The sequence below is a fragment of the Aspergillus flavus genome, chromosome 5, assembly GCF_009017415.1.
Source record: "Aspergillus flavus chromosome 5, complete sequence".
Taxonomy (NCBI): domain Eukaryota; kingdom Fungi; phylum Ascomycota; class Eurotiomycetes; order Eurotiales; family Aspergillaceae; genus Aspergillus; species Aspergillus flavus.
The window spans coordinates 2,607,593-2,621,782 of record NC_092408.1 but is presented as its reverse complement, the minus strand read 5'-3'; the positions used below and the strand labels follow the sequence as shown (position 1 = coordinate 2,621,782).

At 47.2% G+C, this 14,190-nt stretch overlaps 6 protein-coding genes across 6 annotated transcripts; 4 read left to right on the top strand and 2 right to left on the bottom strand.

The window, feature by feature from the left end:
• Positions 1-1,264: 1,264 nt before the first annotated feature.
• On the top strand, positions 1,265-2,776 carry F9C07_2234346 (Alpha/Beta hydrolase protein; the record flags this gene model as incomplete). Its single annotated transcript, XM_041293057.1, has 4 exons — positions 1,265-1,462; positions 1,576-1,714; positions 1,770-1,878; positions 1,945-2,776. 4 exons carry the CDS (start codon positions 1,265-1,267, stop codon positions 2,774-2,776), a joined length of 1,278 nt encoding a protein of 425 aa, XP_041147852.1.
• A 466-nt stretch (positions 2,777-3,242) lies between these two features.
• F9C07_2234345 (vacuolar calcium ion transporter) lies at positions 3,243-4,508 on the top strand (the record flags this gene model as incomplete). The annotated part of the gene is made up of 4 exons (XM_071509951.1): positions 3,243-3,458; positions 3,518-3,601; positions 3,674-4,413; positions 4,472-4,508. 4 exons carry the CDS (start codon positions 3,243-3,245, stop codon positions 4,506-4,508), a joined length of 1,077 nt encoding a protein of 358 aa, XP_071364485.1.
• A 129-nt stretch (positions 4,509-4,637) lies between these two features.
• Positions 4,638-6,063, bottom strand: F9C07_8638 (putative vacuolar calcium ion transporter; the record flags this gene model as incomplete). The annotated part of the gene is made up of 3 exons (XM_041293066.1): positions 4,638-4,707; positions 4,769-5,553; positions 5,602-6,063. The coding sequence occupies 3 exons, from the start codon at positions 6,061-6,063 to the stop codon at positions 4,638-4,640; spliced, it is 1,317 nt and encodes a 438-aa protein (XP_041147850.1).
• Positions 6,064-6,460: 397 nt separating this feature from the next.
• On the top strand, positions 6,461-8,064 carry F9C07_2285026 (putative vacuolar calcium ion transporter). Its single transcript, XM_041293056.2, has 4 exons — positions 6,461-6,831; positions 6,903-6,986; positions 7,047-7,765; positions 7,835-8,064. Exons 1-4 carry the CDS (start codon positions 6,562-6,564, stop codon positions 7,899-7,901), a joined length of 1,140 nt encoding a protein of 379 aa, XP_041147849.2. The 5' UTR covers positions 6,461-6,561; the 3' UTR covers positions 7,902-8,064.
• A 346-nt stretch (positions 8,065-8,410) lies between these two features.
• F9C07_8636 (putative plasma membrane calcium-transporting ATPase) lies at positions 8,411-11,814 on the top strand (the record flags this gene model as incomplete). The annotated part of the gene is made up of 4 exons (XM_071511805.1): positions 8,411-8,413; positions 8,581-10,902; positions 10,968-11,347; positions 11,487-11,814. The coding sequence occupies 4 exons, from the start codon at positions 8,411-8,413 to the stop codon at positions 11,812-11,814; spliced, it is 3,033 nt and encodes a 1,010-aa protein (XP_071364484.1).
• A 295-nt stretch (positions 11,815-12,109) lies between these two features.
• On the bottom strand, positions 12,110-12,448 carry F9C07_2108219 (uncharacterized protein; the record flags this gene model as incomplete). Its single annotated transcript, XM_071509037.1, has 1 exon — positions 12,110-12,448. One exon carries the CDS (start codon positions 12,446-12,448, stop codon positions 12,110-12,112), a length of 339 nt encoding a protein of 112 aa, XP_071364483.1.
• Between the last annotated feature and the right edge of the window lie 1,742 nt (positions 12,449-14,190).

Genomic DNA, 14,190 nt, shown 5'->3' with positions numbered 1-14,190 from the left:
GCTTTGTACAGAACCAATCCGGCTTCTGAGAAGAGGAAGCTAACAAAGGCCAGGTATCGGCAATTCGCGGGGTCCTACTGAATTTACTGGTCGTAGGACCAATGAGTGGATGCACCGTATTAGCTCCATGTAGCCATTAGGTCATACCATAGTATTGTTGGGGTTTTAGCTGTGCTTGGCAGTGGTGATTAATCTTAATTGAATTGCCGGGAGATTAACCAAGGGCGAAGACCTGTTCCTTGGTGTACCACAGTGCCATTATGATGTTACACCACCGGACTTGTTTAGCTGTTGCATGCTATTTCATGGATGTCTTTTGATCTTCGTCCTATACCTTTGGAAGATTAGTGTGGAGCGAGCGACTTGGTGGACCCGTGAACCCTCCTGCTCATATTATGAAAACCTGTTATAGAATCCATTAGAATTAAAGAAGATTGAAGGGTAATCTGGTGTTAGTGGCTGTCCCTGGCCGATGGTTTTGCCTGTCCCTCCAGGGCTGGAGTAGTGGTAGACTCCGCAGCGTAAATGGGAATATTGCGAAATTTGCGATTTTGCCAAGGTTAATGTGTTTAAAGCACTCCCGAGATGCCATCCAGAGCTTCCAAGCGTTTTGACGTATGCGGGTGAAAGTTTGACATTTGGCATCCTCCAAGCATCTTTGAAGGCAATTAAAGGAGGAGCGGAGCCACGGGGGGAAATCGATCATCGATCATCGTTGACTGGAAAGAAGCGACTAGCCCTGAAAAGGCAAGCATCCACCAAAGTCACGGGACCTCTGTTCATTTTGGCCCTAAAGGCCTCTTTTCTCGGAATCTTCACCGAAGCCAGAGCCACGCAATCGTGTCCCTTGCATAGCTATAATGGAATGACTCCTGGATAAACTCTGCTACTGAGGGTTTCCCAGGTCTATCTTGAACTCAGATCTGCAGAAGTATCTTGATCTGGAACCGTTTTACAGTACGATGTAGATTAAACCCCCATCGGAAGTCGTGTTAGCCATGCGGCAACTTTTTGAGTATTACCTCTTAATACGGAGACATAACATGCTTGGTAGAGTATTCAATTGCTGACCGCAGCATAATTCAGACATAGCGGTGTGCGGCTATGTAGATCCTTATCATTGCTGAACCGACTTCAATGTGATATATCATTTCCCTGTCGTGGCAGCTACGGACAAAAGCAGCTGCTAGGAACATGCTTGAACCATTCCAGATAGTATCTTATTTCCGACTTTGAAACAATCAGGAACCAACAAGGCTTCATAATGTCAACAGATATTTTCAAAGTTACGGAACATACTGCGCCGGCGAGCCATATTCGGGAATATCCTGGAAGCACTGCTAGAAGTCAAGAAGAGGTCCTGTCATTACATGTCAAGCAATACACGCCGCTAGATCAAGATCATATCACCTCTTCCGATGCCATCACTGTGATCGCGGCTCATGCTTGTGGCTACCCCAAGGTATGAATAGCCCTATCGGATTATGGCGATCTGTATGGCCTTGAACCGGCCTATTAAACATTGATGACCACATGGGTGGAGAGCATGTGCCCTAATATCAGTGTCGCAAATAGGAACTCTATGAGCCCCTCTGGGATGAGGTTTATCGCCGATTGAAACATAATGGTGTCCATATTCGAAGCATATGGATAGCGGACGCCCCAAACATGGGCATGAGTGGTATCCTGAACGAAGACAAGATTAGCCTGGACTGTAAGTCATTCATCGCTTGAAAGCTCCGACAGCCATACTAAAATTCCATACATAGATTCGTGGATAGATTCTGCCCGCGATTTACTTTTGATGATCAATCACTTCCGCGACCAAATGCCACGGCCTCTTGTTGGAATCGGTCATAGTTTTGGCGGGAATATCCTGTATGGACTTCTTCCGTTTCCATTCTATAATGATCACAATAGCTGAAAGCCAGTGTCGCTACTCAGGGCCAACCTTGCACTCATGCACCCGCGCCTATTTACGACCCTCGTCTTTCTCGACCCCACCATCTTCCCGAAACCGGTCAGTCGGGGTGTCGGTATTGACCCTCCCGGTGCAGTTAATTATACTCTTTGGCGACCCGACATTTGGCCAAACAGAAAAGCTGCGGCATCGGCTCACGCAAAGGCATGGCGACACTGGGACCGTCGGTGCTTCGACCTAATGGTCAAATTCGGTTTCCGGGACCTCCCCACCGCACTGTATCCCACCATCCCAGCGGGAGCAAATCGTTCCGAGCCGCCGGTGACTCTCACCACGACCAAGTATCAGGAAATCGCAGGCCTATACCGTTCGAATTTCTCGGCTCGCGCGTCTGGCGGGATTGATCGCTCTGTTCATCCGGATATGGATCCTATCCACGCCAACAGAATTGTCTATCGCCCTGAACCGCGCAACACATTCTCAAAGATTCCCCACTTGAGGCCTCCTGTGCTATGGATCCTGGGAGCAAAGACATTTCTTGGCATTGACAACCTTCGCGAAGCCATCAAGGTGTGCGGGGTGGGGGTCGGGGGCAGTGGTGGCATCTCCCATGGTCAGGTCAAGGAAGTTACTCTACCCGAACGTGGCCATCTTTTCCCTTTCGAGGATGTGAATCAGACGGCTGGTTATTGTGCAGCCTGGCTGGTCCAGGAGATGGGAAAATATAGGGAGTCGGAGCTTGTGTGGAACAAGAAACGATCGTCAATGACCCAGCGTGATCATCTGGTGTATGGTGATGATTGGTTCGAAGCTATTCCGATGCCAAAGAGGCCCCAGCGAAAGGCCAAGCTGTAGCCTACTCAATAAGGGTAGTTATATCTATATGATGGTTATAACTCAGGATGGATTGATTAAAGTAATAAGGAACATCACAGCTAGGTTCTTAATACCGCGTTATAGAGAATTACAAGGGGAGACGGATTTCTTAAAATAGATGCAACGATATATCCGCAAACTCTCCAACGGGGATACAAAAATTATCATTTCAATACCGACACCCAACCGGATACGGTATCGTAATTACCATATCGAACAGCTCCAATGTATTTATCACTCACGGCCAACTCTTTCCCCCCCAGATATCATTGTCTCTCATATCGAACACACCACCAGCTGGCCCTGTGATTCCAACCTACGAATTGCTATAGGGCGATCAAGTATCGAAGAAAAGTCCCTTAAACATCCGTCAACACATACTCAGCAAAGAAGTAACTCTCGTCGCAACTCTATTCGCATGCCATTAACAACAGTGAGATACGCTATGATCACAGTTCACAGCCTGCTGTTATTTCTTCCCCTCGGGGTCATCGCAGCACTTCTCAACTGGAACTCGGTGCTTGTTTCCGTCTTCAACTTTTTGGCGATTCTACCGCTTTCCGCTATCGTGTCCGACGCTTCAGACACGTTAGCGGAGTATTTTGGCGATTTGGTCGGCGGATTGATTAATGCGACCTTTGGCAATGCGGTCGAATTGAGCGTGCGTTTCCCGATCAATTGCGGCAACGCGATCAAGCAGCATGTTAACCTTACTTGTAGACTGGAATTCTGGCCGTAACCAGTGGAGATACCTATTTTGCTCAATCGGTTATGATTGGGAGTATCTTGTCAGACATCCTTTTGGTTGGTCCTTTTATTTTACTTTTCTTTTTGGGTCCTTTAGAGAATCTAATGTGACTAACAAGTATGGTATAGATTATGGGTGGTTGTCTGATATCAGCCTCATATAGCAAGCACATACTCTATTTCAATATGGCCCAGACGGGTTCCTTGTCCTCATTGATGGTTGTCACGGCCGTGGGGTTGATTCTACCCTCCGTTCTATATGCAACCTTTACCTCGGTGGACTTGGAAGATCAAGTTCTTAGCTTTTCCCGGGGAACTTCCGCCGTACTTCTGGTGCTGTATGTCGGATATCTCTACTTCCAATTAGGAACACACAAACATCTATTCCAGCAAGAGCCGAACAGTCCACAAGAAGGTGAAAGTGATCAAGATGAAAATGAGCAGAAGCCAGACTTGTCAAAAACTGTCCTCACCCTTATCGCCGCAGGCATCTCAATCATCCTCTGCTCCCACTTCTTCCTTGCCAGTGTCCCCGCTACATCGGCCACGACTGGAATTTCCAAGACTTTCATTGCAACAATCCTCATCCCCATCACCAGCAATTGCCCCGAAGGCGTGGCAGTGATCGCCGCTTCGTTTGGGGGCGGTGATGTGAACTTTGCCATCAGCGTCATTGTCAGTAGTATCTTACAGATCGGACTCTTTGCCATTCCTTTCCTGGTCATGCTCGGGTGGCTTATTGGGGTGCCCATGACGCTCTTTTTCGAGACGTTCCATACTTTGGCCCTGTTCTTCGCTATTTTGGTTGTTAACCAGGTCTTGAAGGATGCTAAGTATACGTATCTTCATGGGAGTATGCTGGTTGGGCTGTACGTTCTTTTCCCTTCTGTGCTTCGTGGCTTACCTGTGACTGACATATTGGCTTAGATACGTGATACTTGCACTTTCATTCTGGGTCCGTTGAGAATATGGAATGGCTAATTGATAAAAATATCGCTAAATGGGATTGATTGATTGGGTGAATGTGATGACATGAGCAATATACATCAGAATGCCTCTTTACATGTTCGTGCTGTATATGATAGACCCTCGATTAAGGCATGGGCTTTGTGGCGCCGGTTATCCCAGGACGCATATAGAAAGCAGCAGCAGATATGATATACCTATATGAGAGGAACCTTAGTCAGCGAATCATAGAATGGATAAGTTGAAGGCTTGACTTACATCCCAACAAGCATTAGTCCCTCGAAGTAATTACTCCTCCCATCCTGAATCACATGAATCAACACCATTGTAGCCAAAAACAACATGGTTGCGTCAAACGTGTCCATTTGCAGTGTTATGGGCAGGTTCAAAACCCATCCTAGGATGATCAGAAACGGAGTCACGAGGAGAGTGATACGCAGTATGCTGTTGATGATGGCCCGCACCGCCGATTCCACATGCCCCTGGCGTGAGACCATGACAATCGAAGCATATCTTGCGGAGTTGCCAATAAGTGGAACCAGTACCAGTGTAGGAAAGGCTGCACCAAGGCCAAGCTCTTGTACAACTCTATCGGCGCTCTCAACGATACATATAATACACATGGTCAAGCAGGCTATTCCGGCCGCAAGAGCAATCATAGCGCTCCGCGGTGTGAAAATTCTTGCTGGTCGGTCCTGGGCGATGCCACGATCGTTCAGACTGTGGCGATCTGGAGAGCCTTCGCTGGACGCTTCGGCAAGATGAAATATTGACGCATGACTCTTCAACTGAAAGAGAAGGAACACCCCAAGCAAAATAAAAAGTACAAGTGCCGCCCCACGTGAAACAAAGACAATCTCCAGCCGAGTGACAGAAGCCTGGGGAGAAGTGGTATCCAAGGAAGGAAATGTGACCATAATCGTTGGAATCAAAAGAGACATGCATGCCACTACCATGAGGGAAGACATAATGCTGATTAGGGTGCGATCAAAATAGAGATGTTCTTTATCATAACCGGTGAAACAGAAGCAGCTCCCCGGAACCTAGAGCATCTTAGTACCGATCTGTAATAAGAGTGATACACGACTTACCAAGAGCATATAGCAGAGCATGCTTCCTACCAGGGTCGAGTGAATCATGTGCATGTATCCCCTGTTCATGGCCACAATTCCAAGGATCAGTTCAATGGCATTACCAACGGTCGCTTTGAGTAATTCATCGACCACACGCCCAGTCGTTATAGACAAATCGGCAATGGAGATCGTAAGCAGAGTGATTAATGGTATCAGTGCTGTAAGATTCAGGAAAAAAACCATTTGAGGTGGCCCGCCTAGGATGGCTGTGATGATTCCAATGGGGACAGTCGCCAGCATTGATTTCACATATTGGCGACTACCAATGCTGACGATCGCTCGGTGGAAAGGACGCCATTGCTGGCGGGAAACTCTCATGGGGGTACTGGGAATAGGAGAAAGAAGGGAATTATTCGGCGATGCAGCAGACATACTGTCCAAGGGAGGTAGCTGCTGGTGTCTGTGCCTGACCGATTGCATGTTGTCGTCTTCGCTGACAGTAAAAGGAACCTTAAATAAACTGCGAGCGTTCCTTTTTTTTTTTAATCTCGTGAACGACTGTGGTGGTGGTCATTAGGACATAACGCACACACGGATGTCAGCAAGAGGGAAACAAGAAATACGGTGAGCCTCAGTAGAAACAATGGTACGGTTCCTGTTTGGAAACCTTACGGGCCGTTCAGCCCTACAGGGCCAGAGTGTCATCTTCCTCACTGGTTGCCTTGTCCGTCCCGTCCCCACCGATCAGGGCCTGAGCGGGAAGCTTCATCGCTAGGCATCCACATTTCTACCAATCAAGATTCCCCGCACGGATAATATACGGTATTGACAAGAACGTACCAGGTAAGGTATGGAACACAGTATTGTTTCTTTGAGGGGGAGGAATGGCGTCCGATATGGATGTCTTTCTATTAACTGAATGTCAATTAATTTCATCCCCATCTTGTGAACCTTCCCCTCCTCAACCACGTCCTCATCATGGCTGGTGCTGTCCAGAAAAGTGCCTGGCATGCCATCCAGGTTACTCTTTTCTCGAGCTATGCAAATGTGTTGCTGGTGTTTGTCTTCCTGGGTATTTGGTCCGGTGCTCGAGGATGGGATCCATCAGCTGTGTTCATGTTGAATTTCTTAGCTATCTTTCCCCTGGCTTCTTTGCTTTCCTTTGCAACTGAAGAGTTGTCCAAAAGTGTGGGACAGACCGTGGGGGGATTGATCAATGCGACCTTCGGAAATGCTGTCGAGATGATCGTGAGCCCAACTTTCGTTCCCGTTACTCGACGTTTAGTCACGGTCGCTAACCACACCGGTTAATTATCCAGGTGGGAATTACTGCCGTAACTCAAGGGGAGATCAACATCGTTCAATCGAGTATGGTTGGCAGTATTCTGTCCGGAACTCTTCTGGTAAGAGACATGGTTTTGGACTGAGGTTTTACTTAAACCGCTTACTCTCATTCTCTTAAGGTTTTAGGATGTTGCTTTCTAGGTGGAGGATATGGAAAGGAGACGCTATCCTTCAACGTCGATGTCACTCAAATCATGTCGTCTCTGATGATCGTCGCCTCGACCTCCCTCATCATCCCTTCCGCTTTATACTCGACTACTCTCTGCGAGCTGCCCGACGGAGACGATTACATCCTCACCCTATCCCATATCACTTCGATTTTCCTTCTCGTTTTTTACTTGGTCTATCTTTATTTCCAACTGAAAAGCCACGCTCATCTTTTCGCTAGCACCGAAGAGGAATCGGACGAAAAGCGCGAATTAGAGCCCCTCCCCGCTAGCATCATTCTGATCTTTGCAACACTTGGAGTTACCGTCTGTTCCGATTACTTGGTGGAGGGCGTGGACGGGTTTGTGGAGGTATACGGAGTCAGTCGGGCTTTCCTGGGGATGATTGTCGTCCCCATTGTCGGTAATGCGGGCGAATTTGCCATCACGGTGAATGCCGCAATGGGCGGCAAGCTGGATCTGGCCATTGGGGTCATTGTTGGAAGCACACTTCAGATCGCGCTCTTTGTAACTCCCTTCTTGGTGCTCTGTGGTTGGGCTCTCGGGCAGCCGATGTCTCTGCGGTTTAATACTTTCCAAACCGCTTGCTTCTCCCTTGCTGTGGTGGTGATGAACAGTTTGACTCGCGAGGGGAAGTCGAATTACTTTGAAGGGTTATTACTGATCGGGACGTAAGTAATTTTCCTCTTTGATCCTTTTAGGGACGATCGTCTGTCTAATCCCCGACCGTCGGTGCCCAGGTATTTGATCATCGCGATCGCATTTTACGTACATCCGGATGTTACCGATCATCTTGCAATAGCCTGAATGGTGTGATGGGATTATACCGAAAATATATAACGGAATCATCATTGATCTTCACATTGCGTTGACTTGATATATAGATGGATGTATACAGCCAGTAAACAATAGACCCTTGGTTCACTCCTCAGCCTTATCAGGCCCGTATTCAAGTGGGGGGTAAAATTAAATACTAGAATAAAATACGTGTAAAAGGTAAATTAGATGAAGTGGAGTCACAGGAAATCCCTTGGCTGCCTTCCCCATTTAGAAGACAACCTTCAATTCCACAGTCACAATGGACGCTTGTCTTTTGCTCCTCAACTTATACTCTCCTTGTTCTAGCTTTTTCTTCTTCTCTGTCCTTGAACAACCCTGAATCTCATCAGAAAATTTACCATAATGTTTTCCTAACCGACCATGGTCTCTCCAGTCTAGGTCTCGACAACCCCTCGCGATAAGTTCAGGGATGATTGCTGCTACCATACCGATAACAGTTTCGGTATCCGCGCTGGCATTCCACGCAGTCAATCATCATGGTACGCGCAATGTTTTTCCCGCCGAGCGCGGATTAGTGGATTAGCATTAACGGAATCAGAAACACTTGAATGACAAACCAGATGCCAATACAGGCGACACTCCCATCTTCGACCGCCCCAGAAACACCTTCGATATCACGGCAGAGACACTCAGTGAACTGATCGAGTCTAGAAGTCTAGAAATCTTCCACGCGTTAGGCGGTCTTGCCGGGTTGGAGAAAGGGCTGCGAACTGACCGAAATAGTGGACTAAGTATCGATGAATCAACCATTGCAGACTCTGCTGAGACAACGGAAATTGCGACAGGGCAACAGAATGACCGGTACACGGACAGGACAAAGGCCTTCGGGAATAATCACCTCCCAGTGAAGAAACAGCCGAGCATTTTCCAGCTCATGTGGATGGCATATAATGACCATGTTCTGTTCTTTTTAACTGGGGCGGCAATTGTCTCTTTGGCGCTCGGTTTATACCAGGCACTCGCGACCGAGCACTCAGCCCGCAACCCGCCTGTTGAATGGGTGGAAGGGGTCTCGATCCTCGTCGCCATCATTGTCATCGTTCTTGTCGGCGCCGCCAATGATTTTCAGAAGCAAATCAAGTTTCAAAAATTGAACAAGAAGAAGATAGATCGCAACGTGACGGTCGTTCGGTCCGGTCACGCTCGTGAAATTCCGATCTCTGACCTAGTTGTGGGAGATATTGTGCATGTGGAGCCTGGGGATGTAATCCCAGCGGATGGGGTTCTAATCCAGGGATACCATATCAGATGTGATGAGGCGTCCACTACCGGCGAATCTGATCTCCTACGTAAACACTCTGGAGATGAAGTTATCGATGCGATTCGAAGGAACAGTGATACTCAAAGCTTAGACCCCTTCATGATATCCGGGTCAAGCGTAGCTGAAGGGGTCGGGTCGTACTTGGTGATAGCGACTGGCACCAATTCCAGTTATGGCAAGATTCTTCTCACACTAAATGACGACCCTGGTTTTACACCCTTGCAAACACGGCTCAATGTATTGGCGAAGTACATCGCCAATTTTGGTGGGCTTGCAGCCCTTGTGCTATTTATCATTCTCTTTATCAAATTCCTCACCAGCCTTCCTCACAGTAGTCTAACACCCACAGAAAAGGGACAGCAGTTTCTGGATCTTTTTATCATTTCACTGACTGTCGTGGTGATCGCAGTCCCAGAGGGCCTTCCACTGACAGTGACCCTTGCACTGGCTTTTGCGACTACCAGGATGCTCAAAGATCATAACTTAGTCCGCATGTTGAGGGCCTGCGAAACCATGGGAAATGCAACAGACATATGCTCGGACAAGACCGGGACTTTGACCCAGAACAAGATGACGGTCGTCGCTGGGATGATTGGTACTACTGGCAAGTTCATTGATCCACAACAGGCGGACAACGATGCTACTGATCCGTGCGCCAGCCCAACTGCCGTCGACTACACTCGGTGTCTTGCGCCTGACACAAGGTCACTTCTAAGGCAATCCATTTCACTCAACTCAACCGCATTTGAAAGTATCGAAGCAGGTATCAAGTCATATGTGGGGTCTAAAACAGAAGCTGCCCTCTTAGCATTCGCTCGAGATCATCTAGGAATGAGCCAACTTGATGTTGAGCGCTCAAATGTGAAGGTTGTCGAAGTTTTCCCTTTCGAAAATGCTCGTCAATGTATGGTCACAGTTGCTCAACTGGAAAACGGCAGGTATCGTGCGTATGTGAAAGGGGCTCCGGAGGTGCTTCTCGACAAGTGCACCGAAGCAGTCGAGGACCCAAGCAAGGGGCTCTCCGCAAGACCGATCAACGCAGACATGGCCCAGGGCCTACGCCAGATAATCGCTGACTATGCCGGCCGGTCTTTGAGAACAATTATCGTGTTGTTTCGTGACTTTGACGTATGGCCTCCCTTTGGTCAACTGGATGATCAGGTGGAAGAAATAAGGATAGAAAATATTCTCCTGAATCTTACTTTCCTCAGCATCATGGGTATCCGAGACCCACTCCGAAACGGTGCTCGAGACGCCGTGCAGTCTTGCCATAAAGCTGGTGTGACCGTTCGTATCGTGACAGGTGATAACCTATTGACAGCTAAAGCCATTGCCGAAGAATGTGGTATTATCACAAACCCAAATGATCTTGCTATGGAAGGCCGAGAGTTTCGTCAGCTTGGCGACTCACAACAGCTAGAGGTCATTCCACGTCTCAGAGTTCTAGCGAGATCTAGCCCAGAAGACAAAAGAACATTGGTTCGTAGATTGAAAGAAATGGGAAGCACTGTTGCTGTCACTGGCGATGGAACAAATGATGCCCCTGCTCTGACTGCAGCTGATGTTGGATTTTCCATGGGCATCTCTGGAACTGAAGTCGCGCGCGAAGCCTCGTCAATTGTCCTCATGGATGACAACTTCAGCTCGATTGTGAGAGCAATCATGTGGGGTCGAGCTGTCTCAGATGCCGTCAAGAAATTTCTGCAGGTAAAATCGGAAACACAATCTCTCCATTATGCGCAACTGGGATGCTAACCATTTTATGCTCGCAGTTCCAAATAACCATCACATTAACCTCTGTCGGGCTCGCGTTCGTCTCATCCGTCGCCAGTTCCAATGAGCAGTCAGTTCTTACTGCTGTACAGCTCATGTGGGTAAATCTGTTCCAAGACACGTTAGCAGCACTGGCACTGGCAACCGACCCTCCGTCGCGCAAAGTATTGGACCGGAAGCCGGAACCGAGATCGTCTCCTTTAATCACAATCCCAATGTGGAAGATGATCATAGGGCAATCAATCTATCAACTAGCGGTGACTCTTGTCCTTCACTTCGCTGGAAGCAGTATCTTTTCCTATACACCTGACGACAAGGATGGACTCCAGACAGCGGTATTTAACACATACGTTTGGATGCAGATCTTTAATATGTATAAGTACGTTTCACCTTGCTCCATGATTAGCGCATACGTTAGCAAATGTTCCATGGCCAACCCCATTCAATACCACCCCGCCCCCAGATGTACTTTAAAGCCCTACTGCAACGAATACTGGTTCCAAACTAATCACCCACAGCAACCGCCAACTCGAAAACAGCATCAACCTTCTCGAGGGCTTATCCCGAAACTGGCTATTCATATGTGTCACTCTCCTAATGATGGGCTGCCAAATCCTAATTATTTTTGTGGGAGGCCGTGTCTTCTCAGTTGTCAGACTTACCGGTACCCAGTGGGCATACTCGCTTGTTTTGGGGGCTCTATCCATCTTGGTCGGATTCGTTATTAGACTCGTACCGGATGAGCCTGTTGAGTGGGTCTTTGATGGGCTGGGGGTTGTTTGGTCGTTCATACTTTTGAAGCTAAAGACTTTCCGGAGAAGAAGGGATGATGATGTTGGCGTTTGAGAGATAGGAAGCTACTGCGAAAAATGGGCATCTACATATACAGAATTTGGGTTATAGATAACAATTATATCGTATAATCATGCTGAGATTTTTAGACCTATACAACCAAGCAATTCCCAGCATGCATTTGAGAGCAGGCCTTTCCTGCCATAGTATATGGGCGAAACACCCCTATGGCTCTGCTGAATCTACCAATTTGAACAGAGTATGGTAGCAGAGGCGGCATTGCCTCAGCCAGTTTATTATTAGGGCCAGTATACCTATTTTGCTTCTTTCAGAATGCAGCACGGTTTGACTAGGACAACAGTTCAACTCCAAGGGATCTATCCGGACTGGGAGAAATCACACCCAAGGAGGTGAAATTGCAATGGAACAGTGCAGCTTCTGATCGACAAGAGCTGCGCTCATCCTTACTGTTGCCTGGCTCTTCTCTCATCGGATCGTTGCACTTTCCAGATACCTCACCCCACATAACCGGCTTTATTGCCGCGTCCATATCATTCTCCGGATGACACGCCGCACTAATAGCCGCACTGTAGATCTTGGCTAGAGGTATAGTGGTTTTGAGTGGCTTCAGCCCTAATACCACCGCCGTGCACAGCATTAAGCCTCCAAGAGGTAGAAGGATGGCCATTGCGACAACTGAGAAACCACATGTGCTAGTTATATCCCGTACACTTCCCCATCGATCGATGAGATTATGGAGAGGAATAGCCGTGGGATGTTCGCAAGGGTGTCCATTGATATCGAGCTCTGTGAGTTGGCGTGTAGTCCTGGATAGAAGATCGGGTTCTTCGAGCTGGGGAAGGAGGGTGGATTATCCGTACTAGGGTACATGAGTAGGTTGTCGCTGTGCACTGGCCCCAGGCCTAGTTCCCAGTAAAATCTCAGCGGGTAGCTCATATTTTAAAGAATTACCCTGATTGGGGCTCCTGCCATTATGAAAGAGATTATAGCACTGTAATATATATAAGATTAATATATGTTGGTCTGGTTGAATAGATAGGAGATTCGATTTACCGAGTTATGGTCAATTTCCCCTCGTGATTAGGTAGGAGAAATTGAAGAGATACTCTCATCTGAAGCGTGAGCTTGTAAGATCTCACACCAGACTTGGTCAAATTCATGAGGCGGTATATAATCATATTTCTAGGGGAGTTATGAGTTTCAGGTGGACATTCGATATCGAAGTACGTAATGCAGGTCTTTTAAGGGAAGATGTGATATATAATTTATAAGGAGTTTGTTAGGTTAGTAGCTATAGGTCACCAGAGAAATAAGCCATGCGACAATGAGACCATCAGGCACTTGCATGAAGGGGATCCAGGAAATGTAGAGCTAGTCTTCTTCATCCAGTCTTTCTACTACTTTTTTTTGTGGCCAGGAAACGCAGATCGATAGAACTCCTGATATGAGTGCAATCCTTTGGGATCTTCTTAATGCAGGGCTTGTTAATATAAACATTCAATTCGACAATATATATCGCTCCATCTAATGGCTACGTTAAGTAACATCGTAAGATATTCCTTGCTAGCCGCTGATATATATCCAACTATCGCCGAGGAGATGTAAATATCCCAACTACTGGGCTGCGTATTATCGGAAGAAATGAACCTTTGGGAAGGGGAAATCCATAGAATGTGCTTGAGAGGAGCCACGGTAATGTTATGCCGTACATGTTTCTGCTTTTTCTTGTTCCAATATTATCAGAATGGATTGAACAGATACATCATGGTAGCCATAGAGATAACAACACGATACAGCCCCACATTGATTTTCCTTTTCCTTTGACTAGTTGTTTTGGTTTTATCTTTCCCCCTTATCCCCTTAGTTCAATATACACAATTATGAATTTCAGTGTCGCTGTGCAAAAATGTGGATGAACATTTATCACCACACAGTCAGGATGTTTCATAAATGCCATCAAAGCAACGGATAGAATGGCCGACCAGCCTAACCAAAGTAGGAAAAGGTACCTCGGCTGTTTTGTTGGTGGACTTTTTCTAGCGCCCAACAACGTCAAGTTCCAGCTTCTCAACCCCTTTCGACAGAGGAGTATAAAATTGTGCACGTAAATTGGGACAAGCCGAGGCAAAAATCATCGCTCGGATACACACCGAAGCTGTCAATAGTACTGTGGATGAAGTTATACTTGGTTGGGATTGTATTTTCCACCCATCATGAAACCAGCGACCGCTAATCCTGATTCAAATTTTCTAGTCTGTTTTCGGCCTTTTGTCGTACCTTCTCCTGTAATTTCCAGGTAATTGGTAGAGGCTAGAAAATAGAAACTCTGCTGTTCTAGTACTTAGGAGTAGGGTGGTTGATTGAAAACGCCCAGGAACTGCGTAAACAAGGTACTAACTGGAGTTACTT